At 33.5% G+C, this 23,516-nt stretch overlaps 2 protein-coding genes across 3 annotated transcripts in view; one reads left to right on the plus strand and one right to left on the minus strand.

Moving 5' to 3' along the window:
- Positions 1-22,749, minus strand: part of LOC126807706 (cytochrome P450 20A1) — an 80,635-nt gene extending 57,886 nt beyond the window's left edge. For both annotated transcript variants that reach the window (XM_050532456.2, XM_050532457.2), the window contains exon 1: positions 22,583-22,749. In XM_050532456.2, coding sequence (XP_050388413.1) covers positions 22,583-22,654 — 72 coding nt within the window. In that variant the 5' untranslated portion in view covers positions 22,655-22,749. The remainder of the gene's footprint in view (positions 1-22,582) is intronic.
- A 396-nt stretch (positions 22,750-23,145) lies between these two features.
- The window catches only part of LOC126807743 (aladin), a 116,799-nt gene continuing 116,428 nt past the window's right edge, over positions 23,146-23,516 (plus strand). The window contains exon 1 of the mRNA XM_050532516.2: positions 23,146-23,255. The gene's annotated coding sequence lies outside the window, so the exon portion shown is untranslated. The remainder of the gene's footprint in view (positions 23,256-23,516) is intronic.

The raw sequence follows: 23,516 nt of genomic DNA on the forward strand, positions 1-23,516 counted from the left end.
TCATAATTTTAAAAACATTACAAATCTGATTCATTTGAATAAAATATCTGTTTTGAAGGCTAAAAATACAGTTTTTGCCAAAATGACGTTACTTCCGGTGATAATGAAAATCTTAAATTACTTGTATGAAATCGTAAATGGCATTATGTATCACACAGTGAAAATTTCATGAAAATCGAATAATAATTGACACTTTTATTGACAAAAAAACCTTAAAAAATGACCTGTTGAAAATTGCCTATTTCTCCGCAACTGAACAAGTTAGAAACCATTTTGTGATATCTATATGATCGTAAGGGTTCATTGTATTAGTTGATTTGAATCAAATATCAAAATTTTAAACAAATAACAAATATGACTCATTTGAATAAATTACTGGTTTCGAAGGCTATAAATACAATTTTTGCCAAAATTACGTCATTTCCGGTGATATTGAAAATGTTAAATTGGTTTGACCTAGTTAAAATTGACATTACACATCAAATGGTGTCACTTTTATGAAAATCGAATAATAATTGACTCTTTTACAGGCAAACTAGCGTAAAAAGTGACTCATGCAAAATTGTCCATTTCTCGGCAACTGCGCATATTACAAATTAATTTTCACATACATTCTCTCCGTATAGATTATTGCTACGAGTTTATGAAAGTTACGAAGTAATATTTTAAAATATGAAAACGCTGGATGGGTTGTAAATAGCTTAATTTTACACCTTTTTTCACCTTTTAATCGAAATAGCCCGAAAACGGAATCGAAATTAAAAAACATGGTCCCAACATTTTGTGCGCCTTTAAAAGGCGCACAATTTCAGTTATACCAGATTTGAAAAAAATAATATTTGCTTTCGAAAAATGGTACCTAACTGTCAAAATTGTAGTTTTTTGTCAATTTACGCCACTTCCGGTGCCGACAGATAACACTATTGGTAACAAAAAAAATGACAATTGAGACAACGGGGCATATGAACTTTGTTTTATACAAATCGAACAATAAATAATTAATCTAGGACTGAAAAACTGAATTAGCCAATGGGGGCCAAGGAAAATTACCGAGACAAAAAATTTTCACATTTTTGCCCAAGTCAGAGGACTCGTTATATTTGTGTAAAACACGATTAAAAAATATTCATAAATAAAAAAGTTTTTTGTAAAAATTTAAATTTTCTAAATTTAGCGCCTAATATCTGCGAAGATTTGCCGAAAATCAAAAATCAAAAGTAGCGTAGCTATGTGCCCCGTCTCCGGCTATGCCAAAATGCATCGAAAGTTAAAATCCAATGATTATTGTTAAAATTACTGCAATATTTCTAAAAACGATAGCTTCGGTGATTTCGGACATTTCGCATTGTCGCAGAACGTTCAAAATAGCTTTATCCTCTAAGTCACACCCACTTTTCCGATAAAACCGAAGAAATCGTAACGATCCGACAATCAGTTGCTGAGATCTACTCAAAACAAAAGAAGAATAATAATAATAATAAGAACTAGAACTGCGATGCAGTAATGACGGGTTTCACCGGTGCCACTTTACCCTAAACATGTTACTTCCCGTACCAATGAAACCATTAAACAGGTTTCCACATAAGCATTGCACACATCAAATAAAATGGACGCCGAATCAACAAAATCCAGCAATATCAATTCATTTTATACATTTGTTACATGTAAGTGTACTGTACTTCCGGTGATAATGAAAATGTTCAATTACTTTTATGAAATCAGAAATGACATAGGGCATCACATGGTGAAAATTGTATGTAAATCGAATAACAATTGCCACTTTTATAGACCAAAAACCTTGAAAAGTGACTTGTAGAAAATCGCCTATTTCTCTGCAACCGTACAAGTTAGAAACCATTTTCTGGTATCTGTATGATCGTATGGGTTCAATCTATTTGCTGATTGGAATCAAATATCATAATTTTAAAAACAATACAAATAAGACTCATTTGAAAAAAATATCTGTTTTGAAGGCTAAAAATACAGTTTTTGCCAAAATGACGTTACTTCTGGTGATAATGAAAATGTTAAATTAGTTCTATGAAATCATAAATGACACAAGATATCATATGGTGAAAATTTTATGAAAATCGAATAATAACTGACACTTTTATAGACCAAAAACCTTGAAAAGTGACTTAAGGAAAATCGCCCATTTCTCTGCAACCGTACAAGTTAGAAACCATTTTGTGGTATCTGTATGATCGTATGGGTTCAATCTATTTGATCAATAGAATCAAATATCATAATTTGAAAAAAAATAACAAATACGAATCATTTGAATAAAATATTGTTTTTTGAAGGCTAAAATTTAAGTTTTGAGCAAATGACGTCATTTCCGGTGGCAGCGCAAGGGGTAAAATGGTTTGACATAGTCCACTATGGCATTAGGCATCCAATGGCGAAAGAAAATTGAAAATCGAATAATAATTGATTCTTTTACAGCCAAAATTACGTGAAAAGTGACTCATGCAAAATTGCCTATTTCTCGGCAACTGCTTATATTACAAACTAATTTTCACATACATTCTCTTCGTATGGATTATAGCTACAAGTTTATAAAAGTTACGTAAAAATATTTTAAAATCTGAAAAGCCTGAATGAGTTGTAAATAGGTCAATTTTACGCCTTTTTTCACCTCTTAATCCAATTTGCTAGAAAATGAAAAAGAAATTAAAAAAACTGCTTCCGACATTTTTTGCGCCTTTAAAGGACACACTCTTTGAGTCATATAATTTTTCAAAAAAATAATATTTGTTTTCAAAAAATGGTACCTAACTGTCAAAATTGTAGTTTTTGGTAAAATTATGCCACTTCCGGTGCCGACAGATAACACTTTTGGTAATAAAAAAAATGACAATTGAGACAACGAAGCATATGAACTTTGTTTTATACAAATCGAACAATAAAAAATTAAGCTAGGACTGAAAAACTGAATTAGCCAATGGAGGCCAAGGAAAATTACTGAGACAAAAAATTTTAACATTTTTGCGCAAGTCAGATGACTCTTTAATTCTGTGCACAACACGAGTAAAAAATATTCATCAATAAAAAAGTTTTTTGTAAAATTTTAAATTTCCGAAATTTGGCGCCTAATATCTTCGAATTTTTGCTGAAAATCAAAAATCGAAAGTAGCGCAGCTATGTGCCCTGTCTCCAGCTATGCCAAAATGTATCGAAAGTTAAAATCCCATGATTATTGTTAAAATTACCGCAATATTTGTAAAAACGATAACTTCGGTGATTTCGGACATTTCGCATTGTCGCAGAACGTTCAAAATAGCTTTATCCTCTAAGTCACACCCACTTTCCCAGTCAAACCGAAGAAATCGTAACGATGCGACAAGTAGTTGCTGAGATCTACTCAAAACAAAAGAAGAATAATAATAATAATAAGAATAATAATTTTAACAAAAACAATAGTGTTTCACACAAGCTTCGCAGTGTGAAACCCTAATAATAATTTTAACAAAAACAATAGTGTTTCACACAAGCTACGCAGTGTGAAACCCTAATAACTAGAACTGCGAAGCAGTAATGACGGGTTTCACCGGTGCCACGTTACCCTTGAACTTATGTCACTTCCGGTACCAAAATTACATTGCTTCCGGTGATAATGAAAATGTTAAATTGGTTTATGAAATCAGAAATAGCATCATCACATGGTGAAAATTTTATGTAAATCCTATAATAGTTGCCACCTTTATAGACCAAAAACCTTGAAAAATGACTTGTAGAAAATCGCCTATTTCTCTGCATCGGTACAAGTTAGAAACCATTTTGAGGTATCTGTATGATCGAATGAGTTCATTCTATTTGTTGATTGGAATCAAATATCATAATTTTAAAAACATTACAAATCTGATTCATTTGAATAAAATATCTGTTTTGAAGGCTAAAAATACAGTTTTTGCCAAAATGACGTTACTTCCGGTGATAATGAAAATCTTAAATTACTTGTATGAAATCGTAAATGGCATTAGGTATCACACAATGAAAATTTCATGAAAATCGAATAATAATTGACACTTTTATTGACAAAAAACCTTAAAAAGTGACCTGTTGAAAATTGCCTATTTCTCCGCAACTGAACAAGTTAGAAACCATTTTGTGATATCTATATGATCGTAAGGGTTCATTGTATTAGTTCATTTGAATCAAATATCAAAATTTTAAACAAATAACAAATATGACTCATTTGAATAAATTACTGGTTTCGAAGGCTATAAATACAATTTTTGCCCAAATTACGTCATTTCCGGTGATATTGAAAATGTTAAATTGGTTTGACCTAGTTAAAATTGACATTACACATCAAATGGTGTCACTTTTATGAAAATCGAATAATAATTGACTCTTTTACAGGCAAACTAGCGTAAAAAGTGACTCATGCAAAATTGCCCATTTCTCGGCAACTGCGCATATTACAAATTAATTTTCACATACATTCTCTCCGTATAGATTATTGCTACGAGTTTATGAAAGTTACGAAGTAATATTTTAAAATATGAAAACGCTGGATGGGTTGTAAATAGCTTAATTTTACACCTTTTTTCACCTTTTAATCGAAATAGCCCGAAAACGGAATCGAAATTAAAAAAACTGGTTCCAACATTTTGTGCGCCTTTAAAGGGCGCACAATTTCAGTTATACCAGATTTGAAAAAAATAATATTTGCTTTCGAAAAATGGTACCTAACTGTCAAAATTGTAGTTTTTTGTCAATTTACGCCACTTCCGGTGCCGACAGATAACACTATTGGTAACAAAAAAAATGACAATTGAGACAACGGAGCATATGAACTTTGTTTTATACAAATCGAACAATAAATAATTAATCTAGGACTGAAAAACTGAATTAGCCAATTGGGGCCAAGGAAAATTACCGAGACAAAAATTTTTCACATTTTTGCCCAAGTCAGAGGACTCGTTATATTTGTGTAAAACACGACTAAAAAATATTCATAAATAAAAAAGTTTTTTGTAAAAATTTAAATTTTCTAAATTTAGCGCCTAATATCTGCGAAGATTTGCCGAAAATCAAAAATCAAAAGTAGCGTAGCTATGTGCCCCGTCTCCGGCTATGCCAAAATGCATCGAAAGTTAAAATCCAATGATTATTGTTAAAATTACTGCAATATTTCTAAAAACGATAGCTTCGGTGATTTCGGACATTTCGCATTGTCGCAGAACGTTCAAAATAGCTTTATCCTCTAAGTCACACCCACTTTTTCAGTAAAACTGAAGAAATCGTAACGATCCGACAATCAGTTGCTGAGATCTACTCAAAACAAAAGAAGAATAATAATAATAATAAGAACTAGAACTGCGAAGCAGTAATGACGGGTTTCACCGGTGCCACGTTACCCTTGAACTTATGTCACTTCCGGTACCAATGAAACCGTTAAACAGGTTTCCACATAAGCATTGCACACATGAAATAAAATGGACGCAGAAACAACCAAATCCAGCAATCAATTCATTTGCTACATGTCAGTGATCCTGTCAAAATTACATTACTTCCGGTGATAATGAAAATGTTAAATTGGTTTATGAAATCAGAAATAGCATGATCACATGGTGAAAATTTTATGTAAATCCTATAATAATTGCCACCTTTATAGACCAAAAACCTTGAAAAATGACTTGTAGAAAATAGCCTATTTCTCTGCAACCGTACAAGTTAGAAACCATTTTGAGGTATCTGTATGATCGAAGGAGTTCATTCTATTTGTTGATTGGAATCAAATATCATAATTTTAAAAACATTACAAATCTGATTCATTTGAATAAAATATCTGTTTTGAAGGCTAAAAATACAGTTTTTGCCAAAATGACGTTACTTCCGGTGATAATGAAAATCTGAAATTACTTGTATGAAATCGTAAATGGCATTATGTATCACACAGTGAAAATTTCATGAAAATCGAATAATAATTGAGACTTTTATTGACAAAAAACCTTAAAAAGTGACCTGTTGAAAATTGCTTATTTCTCCGCAACTGAACAAGTTAGAAACCATTTTGTGATATCTATATGATCGTAAGGGGTCATTGTATTAGTTGATTTGAATCAAATATCAAAATTTTAAACAAATAACAAATATGACTCATTTGAATAAATTACTGGTTTCGAAGGCTATAAATACAATTTTTGCCCAAATTACGTCATTTCCGGTGATATTGAAAGGGTTAATTTGGTTTGACCTAGTTAAAATTGACATTACACATCAAATGGTGTCACTTTTATGAAAATCGAATAATAATTGACTCTTTTACAGGCAAACTAGCGTAAAAAGTGACTCATGCAAAATTGCCCATTTCTCGGCAACTGCGCATATTACAAATTAATTTTCACATACATTCTCTCCGTATAGATTATTGCTACGAGTTTATGAAAGTTACGAAGTAATATTTTAAAATATGAAAACGCTGGATGGGTTGTAAATAGCTTAATTTTACACCTTTTTTCACCTTTTAATCGAAATAGCCCGAAAACGGAATCGAAATTAAAAAAACTGGTCCCAACATTTTGTGCGCCTTTAAAGGGCGCACAATTTCAGTTATACCAGATTTGAAAACAATAATATTTGCTTTCGAAAAATGGTACCTAACTGTCAAAATTAAAGTTTTTTGTCAATTTACGCCACTTCCGGTGCCGACAGATAACACTATTGGTAACAAAAAAAATGACAATTGAGACAACGGAGCATATGAACTTTGTTTTATACAAATCGAACAATAAATAATTAATCTAGGACTGAAAAACTGAATTAGCCAATGGGGGCCAAGGAAAATTACCGAGACAAAAATTTTTCACATTTTTGCCCAAGTCAGAGGGCTCGTTATATTTGTGTAAAAAACGACTAAAAAATATTCATAAATAAAAAAGTTTTTTGTAAAATTTTAAATTTCCGAAATTTAGCGCCTAATATCTTCGAATTTTTGCTGAAAATCAAAAATCGAAAGTAGCGCAGCTATGTGCCCTGTCTCCAGCTATGCCAAAATGTATCGAAAGTTAAAATCCCATGATTATTGTTAAAATTACCGCAATATTTGTAAAAACGATAACTTCGGTGATTTCGGACATTTCGCATTGTCGCTAAACGTTCAAAATAGCTTTATCCTCTAAGTCACACCCACATTCCCAGTAAAACCGAAGAAATCGTAACGATGCGACAAGTAGTTGCTGAGATCTACTCAAAACAAAAGAAGAATAATAATAATAATAATAATAAGAACTAGAACTGCGAAGCAGTAATGACGGGTTTCACCGGTGCCACGTTACCCTTGAACTTATGTCACTTCCGGTACCAATGAAACCGTTAAACAGGTTTCCACATAAGCATTGCACACATGAAATAAAATGGACGCAGAAACAACCAAATCCAGCAATCAATTCATTTGCTACATGTCAGTGATCCTGTCAAAATTACATTACTTCCGGTGATAATGAAAATGTTAAATTGGTTTATGAAATCAGAAATAGCATCATCACATGTTGAAAATTTTATGTAAATCCTATAATAATTGCCACCTTTATAGACCAAAAACCTTGAAAAATGACTTGTAGAAAATCGCCTATTTCTCTGCAACCGTACAAGTTAGAAACCATTTTGAGGTATCTGTATGATCGAATGAGTTCATTCTATTTGTTGATTGGAATCAAATATCATAATTTTAAAAACATTACAAATCTGATTCATTTGAATAAAATATCTGTTTTGAAGGCTAAAAATACAGTTTTTGCCAAAATGACGTTACTTCCGGTGATAATGAAAATCTTAAATTACTTGTATGATATCGTAAATGGCATTATGTATCACACAGTGAAAATTTCATGAAAATCGAATAATAATTGACACTTTTATTGACAAAAAAACCTTAAAAAGTGACCTGTTGAAAATTGCCTATTTCTCCGCAACTGAACAAGTTAGAAACCATTTTGTGATATCTATATGATCGTAAGGGTTCATTGTATTAGTTGATTTGAATCAAATATCAAAATTTTAAACAAATAACAAATATGACTCATTTGAATAAATTACTGGTTTCGAAGGCTATAAATACAATTTTTGCCCAAATTACGTCATTTCCGGTGATATTGAAAATGTTAAATTGGTTTGACCTAGTTAAAATTGACATTACACATCAAATGGTGTCACTTTTATGAAAATCGAATAATAATTGACTCTTTTACAGGCAAACTAGCGTAAAAAGTGACTCATGCAAAATTGCCCATTTCTCGGCAACTGCGCATATTACAAATTAATTTTCACATACATTCTCTCCGTATAGATTATTGCTACGAGTTTATGAAAGTTACGAAGTAATATTTTAAAATATGAAAACGCTGGATGGGTTGTAAATAGCTTAATTTTACACCTTTTTTCACCTTTTAATCGAAATAGCCCGAAAACGGAATCGAAATTAAAAAAAATGGTCCCAACATTTTGTGCGCCTTTAAAGGGCGCACAATTTCAGTTATACCAGATTTGAAAAAAATAATATTTGCTTTCGAAAAATGGTACCTAACTGTCAAAATTGTAGTTTTTTGTCAATTTACGCCACTTCCGGTGCCGACAGATAACACTATTGGTAACAAAAAAAATGACAATTGAGACAACGGGGCATATGAACTTTGTTTTATACAAATCGAACAATAAATAATTAATCTAGGACTGAAAAACTGAATTAGCCAATGGGGGCCAAGGAAAATTACCGAGACAAAATTTTTTCACATTTTTGCCCAAGTCAGAGGACTCGTTATATTTGTGTAAAACACGATTAAAAAATATTCATAAATAAAAAAGTTTTTTGTAAAAATTTAAATTTTCTAAATTTAGCGCCTAATATCTGCGAAGATTTGCCGAAAATCAAAAATCAAAAGTAGCGTAGCTATGTGCCCCGTCTCCGGCTATGCCAAAATGCATCGAAAGTTAAAATCCAATGATTATTGTTAAAATTACTACAATATTTCTAAAAACGATAGCTTCGGTGATTTCGGACATTTGGCATTGTCGCAGAACGTTCAAAATAGCTTTATCCTCTAAGTCACACCCACTTTTCCGATAAAACCGAAGAAATCGTAACGATCCGACAATCAGTTGCTGAGATCTACTCAAAACAAAAGAAGAATAATAATAATAAGAATAATAATTTTAACAAAAACAATAGTGTTTCACACAAGCTACGCAGTGTGAAACCCTAATAATAATTTTAACAAAAACAATAGTGTTTCACACAAGCTTCGCAGTGTGAAACCCTAACTAGAACTGCGAAGCAGTAATGACGGGTTTCACCGGTGCCACGTTACCCTTGAACTTATGTCACTTCCGGTACCAATGAAACCGTTAAACAGGTTTCCACATAAGCATTGCACACATGAAATAAAATGGACACAGAAACAACCAAATCCAGCAACCAATTCATTTGCTACATGTCAGTGATCCTGTCAAAATTACATTACTTCCGGTGATAATGAAAATGTTAAATTGGTTTATGAAATCAGAAATAGCATCATCACATGTTGAAAATTTTATGTAAATCCTATAATAATTGCCACCTTTATAGACCAAAAACCTTGAAAAATGACTTGTAGAAAATCGCCTATTTCTCTGCAACCGTACAAGTTAGAAACCATTTTGAGGTATCTGTATGATCGAATGAGTTCATTCTATTTGTTGATTGGAATCAAATATCATAATTTTAAAAACATTACAAATCTGATTCATTTGAATAAAATATCTGTTTTGAAGGCTAAAAATACAGTTTTTGCCAAAATGACGTTACTTCCGGTGATAATGAAAATCTTAAATTACTTGTATGAAATCGTAAATGGCATTATGTATCACACAGTGAAAATTTCATGAAAATCGAATAATAATTGACACTTTTATTGACAAAAAAACCTTAAAAAGTGACCTGTTGAAAATTGCCTATTTCTCCGCAACTGAACAAGTTAGAAACCATTTTGTGATATCTATATGATCGTAAGGGTTCATTGTATTAGTTGATTTGAATCAAATATCAAAATTTTAAACAAATAACAAATATGACTCATTTGAATAAATTACTGGTTTCGAAGGCTATAAATACAATTTTTGCCCAAATTACGTCATTTCCGGTGATATTGAAAATGTTAAATTGGTTTGACCTAGTTAAAATTGACATTACACATCAAATGGTGTCACTTTTATGAAAATCGAATAATAATTGACTCTTTTACAGGCAAACTAGCGTAAAAAGTGACTCATGCAAAATTGCCCATTTCTCGGCAACTGCGCATATTACAAATTAATTTTCACATACATTCTCTCCGTATAGATTATTGCTACGAGTTTATGAAAGTTACGAAGTAATATTTTAAAATATGAAAACGCTGGATGGGTTGTAAATAGCTTAATTTTACACCTTTTTTCACCTTTTAATCGAAATAGCCCGAAAACGGAATCGAAATTAAAAAACATGGTCCCAACATTTTGTGCGCCTTTAAAAGGCGCACAATTTCAGTTATACCAGATTTGAAAAAAAAATAATATTTGCTTTCGAAAAATGGTACCTAACTGTCAAAATTGTAGTTTTTTGTCAATTTACGCCACTTCCGGTGCCGACAGATAACACTATTGGTAACAAAAAAAATGACAATTGAGACAACGGGGCATATGAACTTTGTTTTATACAAATCGAACAATAAATAATTAATCTAGGACTGAAAAACTGAATTAGCCAATGGGGGCCAAGGAAAATTACCGAGACAAAAAATTTTCACATTTTTGCCCAAGTCAGAGGACTCGTTATATTTGTGTAAAACACGATTAAAAAATATTCATAAATAAAAAAGTTTTTTGTAAAAATTTAAATTTTCTAAATTTAGCGCCTAATATCTGCGAAGATTTGCCGAAAATCAAAAATCAAAAGTAGCGTAGCTATGTGCCCCGTCTCCGGCTATGCCAAAATGCATCGAAAGTTAAAATCCAATGATTATTGTTAAAATTACTGCAATATTTCTAAAAACGATAGCTTCGGTGATTTCGGACATTTCGCATTGTCGCAGAACGTTCAAAATAGCTTTATCCTCTAAGTCACACCCACTTTTCCGATAAAACCGAAGAAATCGTAACGATCCGACAATCAGTTGCTGAGATCTACTCAAAACAAAAGAAGAATAATAATAATAAGAACTAGATCTGCATAGCAGATATGAAAGCTTTCATATTAACTGCAAAGGGGGTTATTAGAATCTATTGAAACAATAAGTATAAATGTCATCAGGTATCTGAAAAATTACATTTACCTTATGAACAAAATGGGAAAAATACAAAACAAAAATTGTCGACTTGTGGCTACCATCCAAGGCATATTTAGAAAACCGTATATTATATTTATAGAGTACGCAGGACAGGAATTAGTTGTGCTTCAATGTAAACCGGCCCGTTTCTTGCCTTTAGTTTTAGAGTTAGGTGTGATTTTCAAAAGATTCAATCGGAAATCGCTGAAAATCAATTGGCTTCTTCATCTCATGACCTTAAACACTGTATAAATTTAAGGTCAATCGGATATTGAATTTAGCTTCTAGAGCGTCCACAAGATTTTTTAAAGTGATCAAGGGCAATAACTCTCACGGTAATTATCGGAAATGGCAGTAAATATCAGATATCGCTGAAAATCAATACTGTAGGCATCTTCGTGTCATGACCATAAATTTAGAGTCAATCGGATATTAACTTTGGCCTCTAGAGCGTCCACAAGATATTTTGAAGTGATCAGGGGCCACAACACTGCGCATAAATTTAAAGTCAATCGGATATTAACTTTGGCCTCTAGAGCGTCCACAAGATATTTTGAAGTGATCAGGGGCCACAACTCTGGCAGTAAATATCAGATATCGCTGAAAATCAATCGCCTACTTCGTCTCATGACCTTAACCACTGTGTATAAATTTAAAGTCAATCGGACATTAACTTTGGCCTCTAGAGCATCCACAAGAATTTTTTTAAGTGATGAAGGGCCATAACTCTGACAGTAATTATCGGAAATCGCTGAAATTCAATTTCAATGTGGGCGTATAAAAATTAACCGATGGCATATAATATTTAATGTATGATAAAGACAAAATAGTCGATTTCGGTTTTTGGTGTTGCGCTCATTTTTTAAAAAAATGTCTTTTACGGATAATGTGTATAGTACTAATAGCAATCACATACGGAAGAGGCGATAAGATCCCTTTGCATTTGGAATTTCAAAATTAATTAAAACCAAATTTAAATTCCGAAAATCGGTTGTTTATTTTTTGCTGAAACTCCTTTTTTTAATCTGATCAAAATGGGAGTAAGTCACAGAGTGGTAATTGGCATATTGTGTCCAAATTTCATGGTTTTGGGACAATCGGTGCCGGTTTCGTGGCGAAATTCCACTTTTTTCGCCCTTACAGAAGCCGTAAATGGCGGAAAAAAACGAACGGCAGGAACCGTGTCAAGAACAAACGATCTGAACGAATGCAGGTATCGCCTTGAAGTTTTCAGTGCACCTAGGTACCAACGTGAAAAGTTCCTCCCCGGAATTTGGTAGTCAACGTACCTTTGGTTCCAGCGTGGCACATGCGCGAAGCAAAAAGAAATTACGGTCGATTTTGGGATTTTGGCTATATTTCGGAGTGGTTTGGTAGATGACGGTGGATCAGGGACTCAGATTGATCTAAAATGGCGATCATAACACAACATGATAATCACTTTGAAGTATAGGTAAATTTTCGCGACCGGGTTTTTTTTTACTCTACCCAGGCAACGTTCCTGTGCTCCGATTGCCTTCAAATTTGCACAGAATGTACCTTGGGATTCTAGCTATCACATATTAAAAATAGAAGAGTGTTGGATTCCGATGGGATTCTAGCTATCACATATTAAAAATAGAAGAGTGTTGGATTCCGAGAACGTTCAAAATAAATTCAAAACCCACCCCCAACAATCAAAGGTTTTTTGCTTAAAAAATTGCCGTATTTTATCGAATTTTTATTGTTCTTGATATCTGAGGATTTTCTCAATTTAATATGTGATAAATATCATCGCGGCGCAGCCAACCGCTAGAAATTCCAGAGATTTGGACCACCGGAAGGATGCCTCAGCAGTCAAAAAAGGTCAAAATAGGCGATTTCGGTTTCTAGTGTTGATACATCGTTACGGTCATTTTAAAAAATTGTCTTTTAAGGATAATGTGTATAGTACCAATACCTATCACATAAGGAAGAGGCGATAAAATCTCTTTGCATTTGCAATTTCAAAATTAATTAAAACCAATATTAAATTCCGAAAATCGGTTTTTTGCTAAAACTCTTTTTTTTTAATCGGATCAAAATGAGAGTAAGGCACAGAGTCCGGGGTGGTAATGGGCGTATTGTGTCCAAATTTCATGGTTTTCGGACAATCGGTGCCGGTGTCACGGCGAAATTCCACTTTTTTCCCCTCATGGAAGCCGTAAATTGACTTGAAGCCAGGGTCCTTGAAGTTGTACAGCTGCACCCGGTGACCGATATTTATTTAACGGGGAATAAGTGATAATTCATATTATAGCAGTAAATAATTAAAATATTTCATAGGGATTAAAATAATATCTATATCTTGTCTGGGTACAGGGTTAAAACCAATATTAAATTCCGAAAATCGTTTTTTTGCTAAAACTCTTTTTTTTTTAATGGGATCGAAATGGGGGTAAGGCACAGAGTCCGGGGTGGTAATGGGCGTATTGTGTCCAAATTTCATGGTTTTCGGACAATCGGTGCCGGTGTCACGGCGAAATTCCACTTTTTTCCCCTCATGGAAGCCGTAAATTGACTTAGAAAAAAAACGACGAAAGGCAGGTGACAAGAACAAACGACTTGAACGAATGCAGGTATCACCTTGAAATTTTCAGGGTACCTAGGTACCAACGTGAAAAGTTGCTCGCCGGAATTTAGTACTCATGGTACCTTTGGTTCTAGCGTAGCGCATGCGCGAAGTCAAATCCAGCTAAACTCGAAAACAACCTTGTCGGCACGGAAAACATCAAAGGAGAAATTCGAATTTTTGAAATATTCAAATACCAAACGTTCGACCATGATCCAGGCTATCCTGGAGACATATTCTCTAGGTCACGACCAATTGTATATGTTTTCAAGCCCATAAATGTGGATTTTTCACTAATTGTCATTTTCAATTCAAAATGGCGTCCATCATTTGCCGGAAATCAAAATTGTGTTATCTACCGTTTTTCGGCTTTCCTTCAAGGATTCGGAAAATATAATTGCCTTGTCTGTAAGTAAAATATCAAAAAAGCCTTATGTAATTTTCACATTTCAAGATGGTGGCATTTCCGGTTTGAGCTACAAACTCAATTTTTTGTGTACGAATCAGTAGTGTCGTAGCTAGTAAAGAAAAAAAAATCAAGGCAATCTGACCTATATTTCGTCGATTTTTTTGAAAACTTTGATCCTTAATTTCATCAAGGGGAGATAATTTAGAAAATTTCTAATGATATTTTTGAAGTCGCATTGATAAGATCTACTTACATTCTAAATTTCATGAAAATCGTGCAACTATTAAAAAAGTTTTCAAATTGATCTCAACTTCCGGTTCAAAATCACAGCGACGAATTTTCGAAATTCGAAAATTCGAAATTGCAGATTTTAAGTAAATGTTTCAAGGCACCCCTCAAAAAAAGAATTAGTAAAATAGGTCAAATAGTTACAAAGTTACAGTAATGTAGGTCAAATGAATTTGTTCGTAAAATTCGGTGATTTCGGATTCGAAAAACGATTTGAAAATATATTTAATCAATATTCGCACCCCATTTTTGGGGGGGTAGGTCAAAGTTTCAGATTGATCCTATGGTGAGATTCTGAGAAATCCGATTTGTGGAAATGACACAAAAAAAAAAAAATAATAATAGGAACAAGTGGTATCAGATGCCTCAGAGAGAATATTCAAATGCTCCTTGTGATACGTTTGTAACACAATTATAACCTAATGTATTACACGGGAGTGGAGTGGGTGGGTCGGGGGGCTTTTCGATTGGCAGGGGACTATTAAAATGGGTAAGCAGAGATAAGCAATTTGATGAAACTTTGTGTATAGTTTCATTACATTAGTACCTTGACCATATTACCTTGACCAAGTTCGACAATGAGCATTCTCTTAGTCAGGATAAGCAAAGCAACTTGATTGGCCGGGACTTTGAATTGGTTGATGCTTTGGGGTATGATAACTTTGGTTATAATGAAGTACTGGAACATAACAACCCAGCTTTTAATTGAGCTAGAATGTTTAAACTTGGTGTAGATGTCCATCAGGTCTTGACTGAACATTTTGAGCTACAGCTTGGCAATTTCATTGGTCGATGCTTTGGGACAAGATAACCTTGATTTCTATCTGACAGAGAGTGATGAAATATACAGTATAGTTTGATTGCTCGATACTTTTGAAAAATATATGAAAGTGCGATTAATTAATGTGTCATCTTTTACTTTGGGGTTTTGGCGGGAGACATCAGCCATACTGTTTGCTTGTTTAATATCCCCTATACAATATACGCTCGACCTCATTACCCGAACTGGGGTAGAAAAGTGGGATCTTTGACAATGAGGCAATGAACTTGTACATTCTTTTGCAGCTGCACAAGAGGGAACATCAACGCCGGATTAACCATGGTGGTGGGGAGGGGGGCTGATACTGACCGTGAAGCCCCGCAAGGGGGTCGGGTCAGGGGGTTCTCCCGCTAAGAAATTTTAATTGGAGGCCGAAAACGTGATTTCATGGCATTTCAGGCACTTGAATGTGTCGGAGCCATTTAGAAATACCTCCCCCAGAAAAATAAAATTCTGCAACAAAATTAGCCACAATCCATGCGGGTGCTGTGAAATTTCTAGAGGAGGGAGCTGGAACCCATGAGCCCGTTAAATTCGCCACTGTAAATGAGCAGAGCTACATCAAACCTAATTTTGAGTCCCTCAGTGATAAATAACTTGATTCAAAATCGTATTATAGCCCCAACGACGATTTGATGAATGGAGACCGTAACGTTACGACAAAGTCTAACACTGTAAGTACCAAATAGTCATACGAGATATGTGCATCTCATCAAATTCAGCTTATACCATACCCACAATAATGTTACGGAGTCAGTGAGTTCAAGTTAGACAATACGCTGACCTTCCACTGACCATGCTTATTATATAAAATCTGTCAATGACAGCTGATTCATTGTTTAGTTTTTTATATGATATATTTAATATCAATAATATATGTATATGCATGCTTTATTTTACTTTACACGACCTCTAAAAATGCCCAAAATCGTAAAAATACGACTTTTTGGATTTCGATCTCCTTTTTTCGGCTACCCCGGACATTTTCAAAAAATGATACAATGATTTCACACAACAGGCCAGCTATTAGCCTCTCGATTGACAAGAGTTTCATCGCCCTCCATTCATTATAACCAATGTCATCGTGCCCTAAAGAATCAACAAATCAGCTTGCTTATCTCTGCTTACCCTAGGCAAAAAATGCTCATCTTTGAACTCAATCATGACATTGACCTAGTGAACGCCTACACCAAGTTTGAACATTCTAGCTTAATTAGAAGGAGAGTTCTTGTGTTCCAAAGTCCCGGCCCTTCAAATTACTTCTATTTTTCATTTTCAATTCAAAATGGTGACCATCACGTGACCGAAATCAAAATTCTGATCCGATAGATTTTTAGGCATTCCTTCCAGGATTCCGAAAATATGACGCCCGAGTCTGTAAGTAAAATAGCAAAAAAGCCTTTTTGATTTTTCACGTTTAAAGATGGTGGCACTTCCGGTTTGATCGACAAACTCCATATTTTGTGTACGAATCAGTAATTACTTGTCTAGTATCGAATTTTTTTTTTAGGTCATTCTGACCTATATTTCGACGATTTTTTTGAAAACTTTGATCCTTAATTTCACAAAGGGGAGATAATTTAGAAAATTTCCAAGGACATCATTGAAGTCGCATTGGCAAGATCTACTAACATTCTAAATTTCACGAAAATCGCACAACTATTAAAGAAGTTGTCAAATTGGTAATAACTTCCGGTTCGAAATGACAGCGACGAATTTTCGAAATGCCAAAATCCGAAATTGCAGATTTGAAGTAAATGTTTCAAGATACTCAAAGAAAAAAGAATTAGTAAAATAGGTCAAATAGTCACAAAGTTACAGCATTGTAGGTCAAATGCATTCCTTCGTAAAATTCGGTGATTTCGGATTCGTAAAACGTTTTGAAAATATATTTAATCAACAGCCACCACCCATTTTTGGGGGGATAGGTAAAAGTTTCAGAACGATCCTATGGTTAGATTCTGAGAAATCCGATTTGTGGACAAAACACAAAAAAAAAATAACAATAATAATCTTAACAGAAACAATAAGCTTTCATATGTAATATGAAAGCTTAATAATAATTTTAACAAAAACAATAGTGTTTCACACAAGCTGCGCAGTGTGAAACCCTAATAAGAATAATAATTTTAACAAAAACAATAGTGTTTCACACAAGCTTCGCAGTGTGAAACCCTAATAATAATTTTAACAAAAACAATAGTGTTTCACACAAGCTACGCAGTGTGAAACCCTAATAATAATTTTAACAAAAACAATAGTGTTTCACACAAGCTACGCAGTGTGAAACCCTAATAATTTTAACAAAAACAATAGTGTTTCACACAAGCTTCGCAGTGTGAAACCCTAATAATAATTTTAACAAAAACAATAGTGTTTCACACAAGCTACGCAGTGTGAAACCCTAATAATGGCCAAAATTGCACTTACTTAAAGGTAAATACAGGTACATGTAAGTTCATACACTGTTAAAATCCTCCCACTCTGTTACGTGCTCAACGTGTGATAAGTTAAACGAACAGACAAGAAATGAATAATCGATTTATCAGTCTCAATATTTTACCCAACAAGGTTCCAAATATATACAAACTCTTCTTATATATATAAAATAAGAGTAATAATATTAATAACATAATATGTATAAACCCTAAAATAATGGGTATAATGAAAACGACATGAAACACTTTTTTACAGAACAAAGGAATTATCTCTACTGGCCTGAAGTTGATACATTCAGTATCAATTCTAGGAAAAGTTTGGTAAAAGAAAGGGAGGTAATTATATACATAGGTCAAACAACAATTTGCGTCTAAACTCACAAAAATGGAATAATAAATTGTATATTAAAATAATACCTTTTAATAATATTCTTTAATAAAATATTGTACATAGCACATAAGTAGGTCAAACAATATATATGATACATAACACTATTTTTGTCATGGAACAGTAGGACACAAATTATTCTTACAGTAATTAATCACATACAAGTCACAGTTAAAATTCTCCCTAATATCTTCCAGTTCAAATATATTATTTATAAAGTATCCAAAATGTGGTTTTCCTGAACCCAAATTATTTATATACTTTGTCCACTTGTCGAAAACAAACAAAACAAAAACCCCACACGTTTGATGTTGCTGCCACTTTTTTTTATTCCATTCTGCTCTACCATGCAGTTCAGGAAGATCCTCACCACGTGAGTCAATATAATAGTATAATCGTTTATCTTCATGTTGGAAAACAATAAGAGATGAACAATGCCAGGTTTCATTGGGTCCTCTAATATTCTCATCAGACACAATGTACAAACCCGGCAAATAAGTGTCCAATTTTTGTCCTATATCCCCTAATAATACTGTACCCTGGAAATTCTTCTTAATATCAGCATTTTGGCCTATCATTTGATCAATCTCCTGTTGTCTAAGACCGCACATATAATTTTCAACCCTTATTTGCCGTTCTAGTTCCCCAACTTCTGATGGTGGCACTGAATTGCTCCTTGCACCATTTACTGTATTTTCATCCTCTAGCGGTTGAGGAATCACTCTAGATAAGATTGAAGTATCAACTGGTGGGTTTAGAGTAAATACACTACACGAATCTTGTCTGATGGATGAAGAAGCATGTGTTATACTCATGCCTTCATTCATCTCAATGTCAGTAGGAAGACTATAATCGTCTTGCATTTTTTCATCTCCATCAGAGTCCTCCATATCAAAATATGTTCAATTTTATAAATATTAAATCTACAGTGAAGTGAACCAGCTAGTAAACAAATTCTTATTGAATTCAGTGGGAAACATTTAATCAAATCTATTTCATCACCAAACCATTATCTTTCTGTGCAATACCGGAAGTTATTCAACACGCATGACGGAACTTATTAAAGGTATGCTGGTTATTCAATATGCTACACAAATAAATATTAATTATCTTTCTGTGCATACTGGAAGTTATTCAACACGCATGACGGAACTTATTAAAGGTATGCTGGTTATTCAATATGCTACACAAATAAATATTAATAGTTGTTCAATATAATTTGCATTATACTTTTACAATTGGATTTAACCATAAAAATAATTTGTCTTTATGACACCACATAATAAGTAATGGATTTATTGACATAGTTTTAATATATGAAATCTAATATAGACGTACACTGTATTTATATATGCTATTAATAGAATTAAACTGCTAGGAGTCATATATCATAATATTACATATATATGCTATTTATAGAATTAAACTGAACACAGGGCGTCGTATATCATAATATTATAATATATACATAAAATCTGACATATTCTATAATGACAAGATCTCTTTTGAGTGGCCGTGAAATATAAAATTATCAATTTCACTTGCTTTCATATGATAGATAATCTGTTTTGTGAATTTTTGTCATCGGGCCACAAAGTCAGTCTTCAGTCACAAAAGATCATCCCTCCACCATACAGCACAGCTTTATGAAAACAAGTCAACATTTTTTTTTCATTGCTGGCAATACACACAACGTTGACGAACTCTGTAACCTAAGATAAGCTGCCAGGCAATGAAACATACGCCCACAGCAGCTAATTCGTCTGGGCGGTGAATAAGAGTTCTAACATTTATTCTTTTGTAGACAATGATGGGCATTTACAAGACAATTTCATACAGATCAGATTATAATTTTCGTCATTTGACGGTTTACAATTAAGGTTCTACAATCTGAAAAAAGGGCCTTAACTCTAGAAGTAATGCACAGAAATTATTGAAATTTGACAGGCTTTTTCATTTTACTAATTTAAATAATGCATAACTCTAGTAGTAATTAATTGAAAATGCTTAAAGTTTAAAGGAGCTAAATCGCTAATATTTGGGACCTACAAATTGACACAAATGGTTTGCAACGTATAATGATCATGTAATATGAATGTAAATAAACTGATTTACATTCAATCGTTTCCGTTTTTATTCTAATTTCAAATCAGTTATGTTTGGCGAAATACGCCAAGAGTCTCAATCGAATGACAATCTCTAGCGCCTGGTTATTCCAGTCTACACCAATAGTATTTATTGCGCATGCTCTCCAGATAAAAATATGAGGTCACCGTTTGACATGACTTGTGGAATATGTCTAACCTCGTTATTCAAGTCGCTTGTTGCAAATGGCGTTGAAACGCATTATGGTACATTCGTGTACCAACTGTACGTTTATTTTGTCTTAAATATTGGATATCAGAAGCCCATCTTTTAATGGCAAGATCACAACACCAATGTTGATTACAATTGACAAATAATTTGTGTTTTCAATGTCGAAGGTTTTGGATGATATTGAGTAAAATAAAGCCTTAAAATCGATGCTATGTAAAACAGTCCTACCTTGATGAAGAATAATCCTATTACCGGGTAATCTTATAATTCACTATTGCCAGTTGAGAAATTGGCAAAAATATCATTTTCAACTTCAAATTCAAACGTTTGAAGATTTCCATAGTAGGGAATAGAAAAACAAGGGAGGTAATTAGGAGGTAATAGTGTTATTAATTCCGGTGTGAAACATTTTTAAGTGTGAGAATGATAACTATGATTGTATAATAGTGAGTTGACAACCTATTGAGCAAAAGACATAGAAATAATTATGTTTTGACTTTCTCAGAAAATATGAAATTCTGGCTTTAAATGATGCAGATAAATTTCATACGGATCGAATGATAACTTTTGTCGTTATTGCAGTCACAAGGTTCAACAAAGCGAAACAAGGGCCATAATTAATGGATATTGCTGAAATTCAATAGGATTCTTCATTTCACTAATTTAACTGATGCATATCAATTTCATACAGATCGGATGATAATTTTTATCATTCAAGCGTTCACAAGGCGCAACAAAATTAAACAAGGGCCATAACTCCAGAAGAAATGAACAGACATTATCAGTAACGTAAACAACATACACATAAATTTCAAAACAATCAGATGATAAATGTAGTCTTTAGCGTGTTCACAAGAAATTGTGGACGATAGACGGACGGGGGCAACAACAATATACGACCACAATTCCATGTGGACATATAAGATCAAATCTAACAGTATACTTATCAGAGATTGTATATATTCACAATTTCGTTTTGAGTCTATAACATAGGCTAAACCTGGGAATCCCAAGACAGCCTGACTCAAAGCTGTATACTGGTAGGTTATATTGTTTTCCATTTCACTTAGACACTGAAAGGCTGGACACACACCATTAGGATTATAAAAACACTACGGGGAACGAGACATGGCTGAAAATACATACATGTATTTCTGATCCAGAAGTCCGGACATTAGATGTCTGTCAGGGAGATTAGAGGGTCGCTGAATGAAATACGAAATACATTTTATTTTTAACCCAGTATAATCCTTCCGGTACCAGGCAGTATTTAGACCGGTACCGAGAGCCTCAGTATCGGTTCCAGTAAAGGTATAAACCCTGAAACTAATGTATAAAACGATTTAAGGGGTTCAGGCTGCGTAACATAGGGTGATCAGCCTCAGTCTATCATTTGCACATTTAGACAAGATTTCAATCAAATATTTGATCAGGCTGGAAATAACGGTTTCAAATGTACCTGACAAAATGTCAGGCACTATAATGAAATAGTACCCAACATTCTATGTAACTTGAGGACCATCGCATGGGCTGTCTAATAAGTAATATAGCCTATAGACTCAATACATGTGAATTAGAATAACAGGTGGGCAGAGTAAATTAATTAAATTTCAAATCCAGTGAAAATCAGACACATACATGTAAGATGGCATCGAAGGTTGATTATGGTCTTTTCATCATATTAATAAATGTCTAATTAATTATATAACATTTCAGGCCTAAAGAAAGGCCTGTAATAGGCAGATTTAGACTTCTTGCATAATGCATGTTAAATAATTGGTTTGATTTTTTTGGGCAAGAAATTAAAACAGGCATTAATAAAGAAATTAAGTTTGCCAGGTGAAACTAAAAGGATCTAACCGTAGCTAAAAACAAGCACATCAGACAATCGCAACGTTTTTTGCTACGTTCTCGTACCTAGGCAAAGGGGCCGGTGATTCATATCATATAAAGATTAGAATTATAAGATAGGCCTACATACATGCAGTTCTTCAAGCAGACAGTTCTCCATAAACAGAGAAGTTATGAAAACTATGCATACTTACAGGATAGAGATAAATAATGGCTGCAACCAAAGCCACCAAAAATGTCACCGCAAATATCGCAAAGTCTAACATGTTGTTCACTACAGTCTGCAAAATTTCTTGCCTGGCTTCTTTCGACTTGTTTACATCATACGTGCAGCCCCTCCTCAATTATCAACTCGGGAATGTTCGGTTCTTCGAAGGCCGGATGTTACAATTCTCTTGCTTTTGCTCACTGTGCGTGAAAACCCAAATGCCAGCGCACAAACACAATACATTCTGCAAGGAGCAAAGGAATTTATATCTGCAGAACCAAAGTCATCATTGCGTCCAAAAATAGTACAGAAAAGTATTCTGAGAAATAAATTTATATAACTTTACATTTTATGAAATTGATGAAATTGAAACGAAAGTAGTAACACCAAATGATGGGGCGTTGAAATGCAATGCAAAAATCGTTATTAGCGAATCAGTTATTCTCGTCGCAAGAAAATCGTGTTATCAGAGTAATTTATGCAATAATGGGCGTCCGTTTATATTTGTCGTTAATTCTGTCTAAAATCCAAGATCCGCGTTTGCTCTCTAAATCTAAAAGTGCGCCACCTAACGACCAAATAAAACCCGGGAGAATTTGAGATTGGAGAAATTGTGCTTTATTTATTCATACCCTGCAAGATTGATCAGAACCTTTAATGTAAATTGGATCGGTTTATGTTCCTTTTAATTTTTTATTCTTAGAATACAATACATAAAATTGACGATAGATTATATCCCTAAGCCTAAGGTCTATATAAGATAAGGGCGCATTCTATTCGTCTTTAAAAAAAAGCTAAACCCAAAGTAGGGCCAAATGATTTTGGAATTGATATATTCAGAAAATTTCTAAACTAATGTCCAAGAAAGTATACACTGTGCATTTTGTGCTGCAGCATCAACCAAAGTCGTATCCATGGTA

The sequence above is a fragment of the Patella vulgata genome, chromosome 9 (assembly GCF_932274485.2).
Source record: "Patella vulgata chromosome 9, xgPatVulg1.2, whole genome shotgun sequence".
NCBI classification, from domain to species: Eukaryota; Metazoa; Mollusca; class Gastropoda; family Patellidae; genus Patella; species Patella vulgata.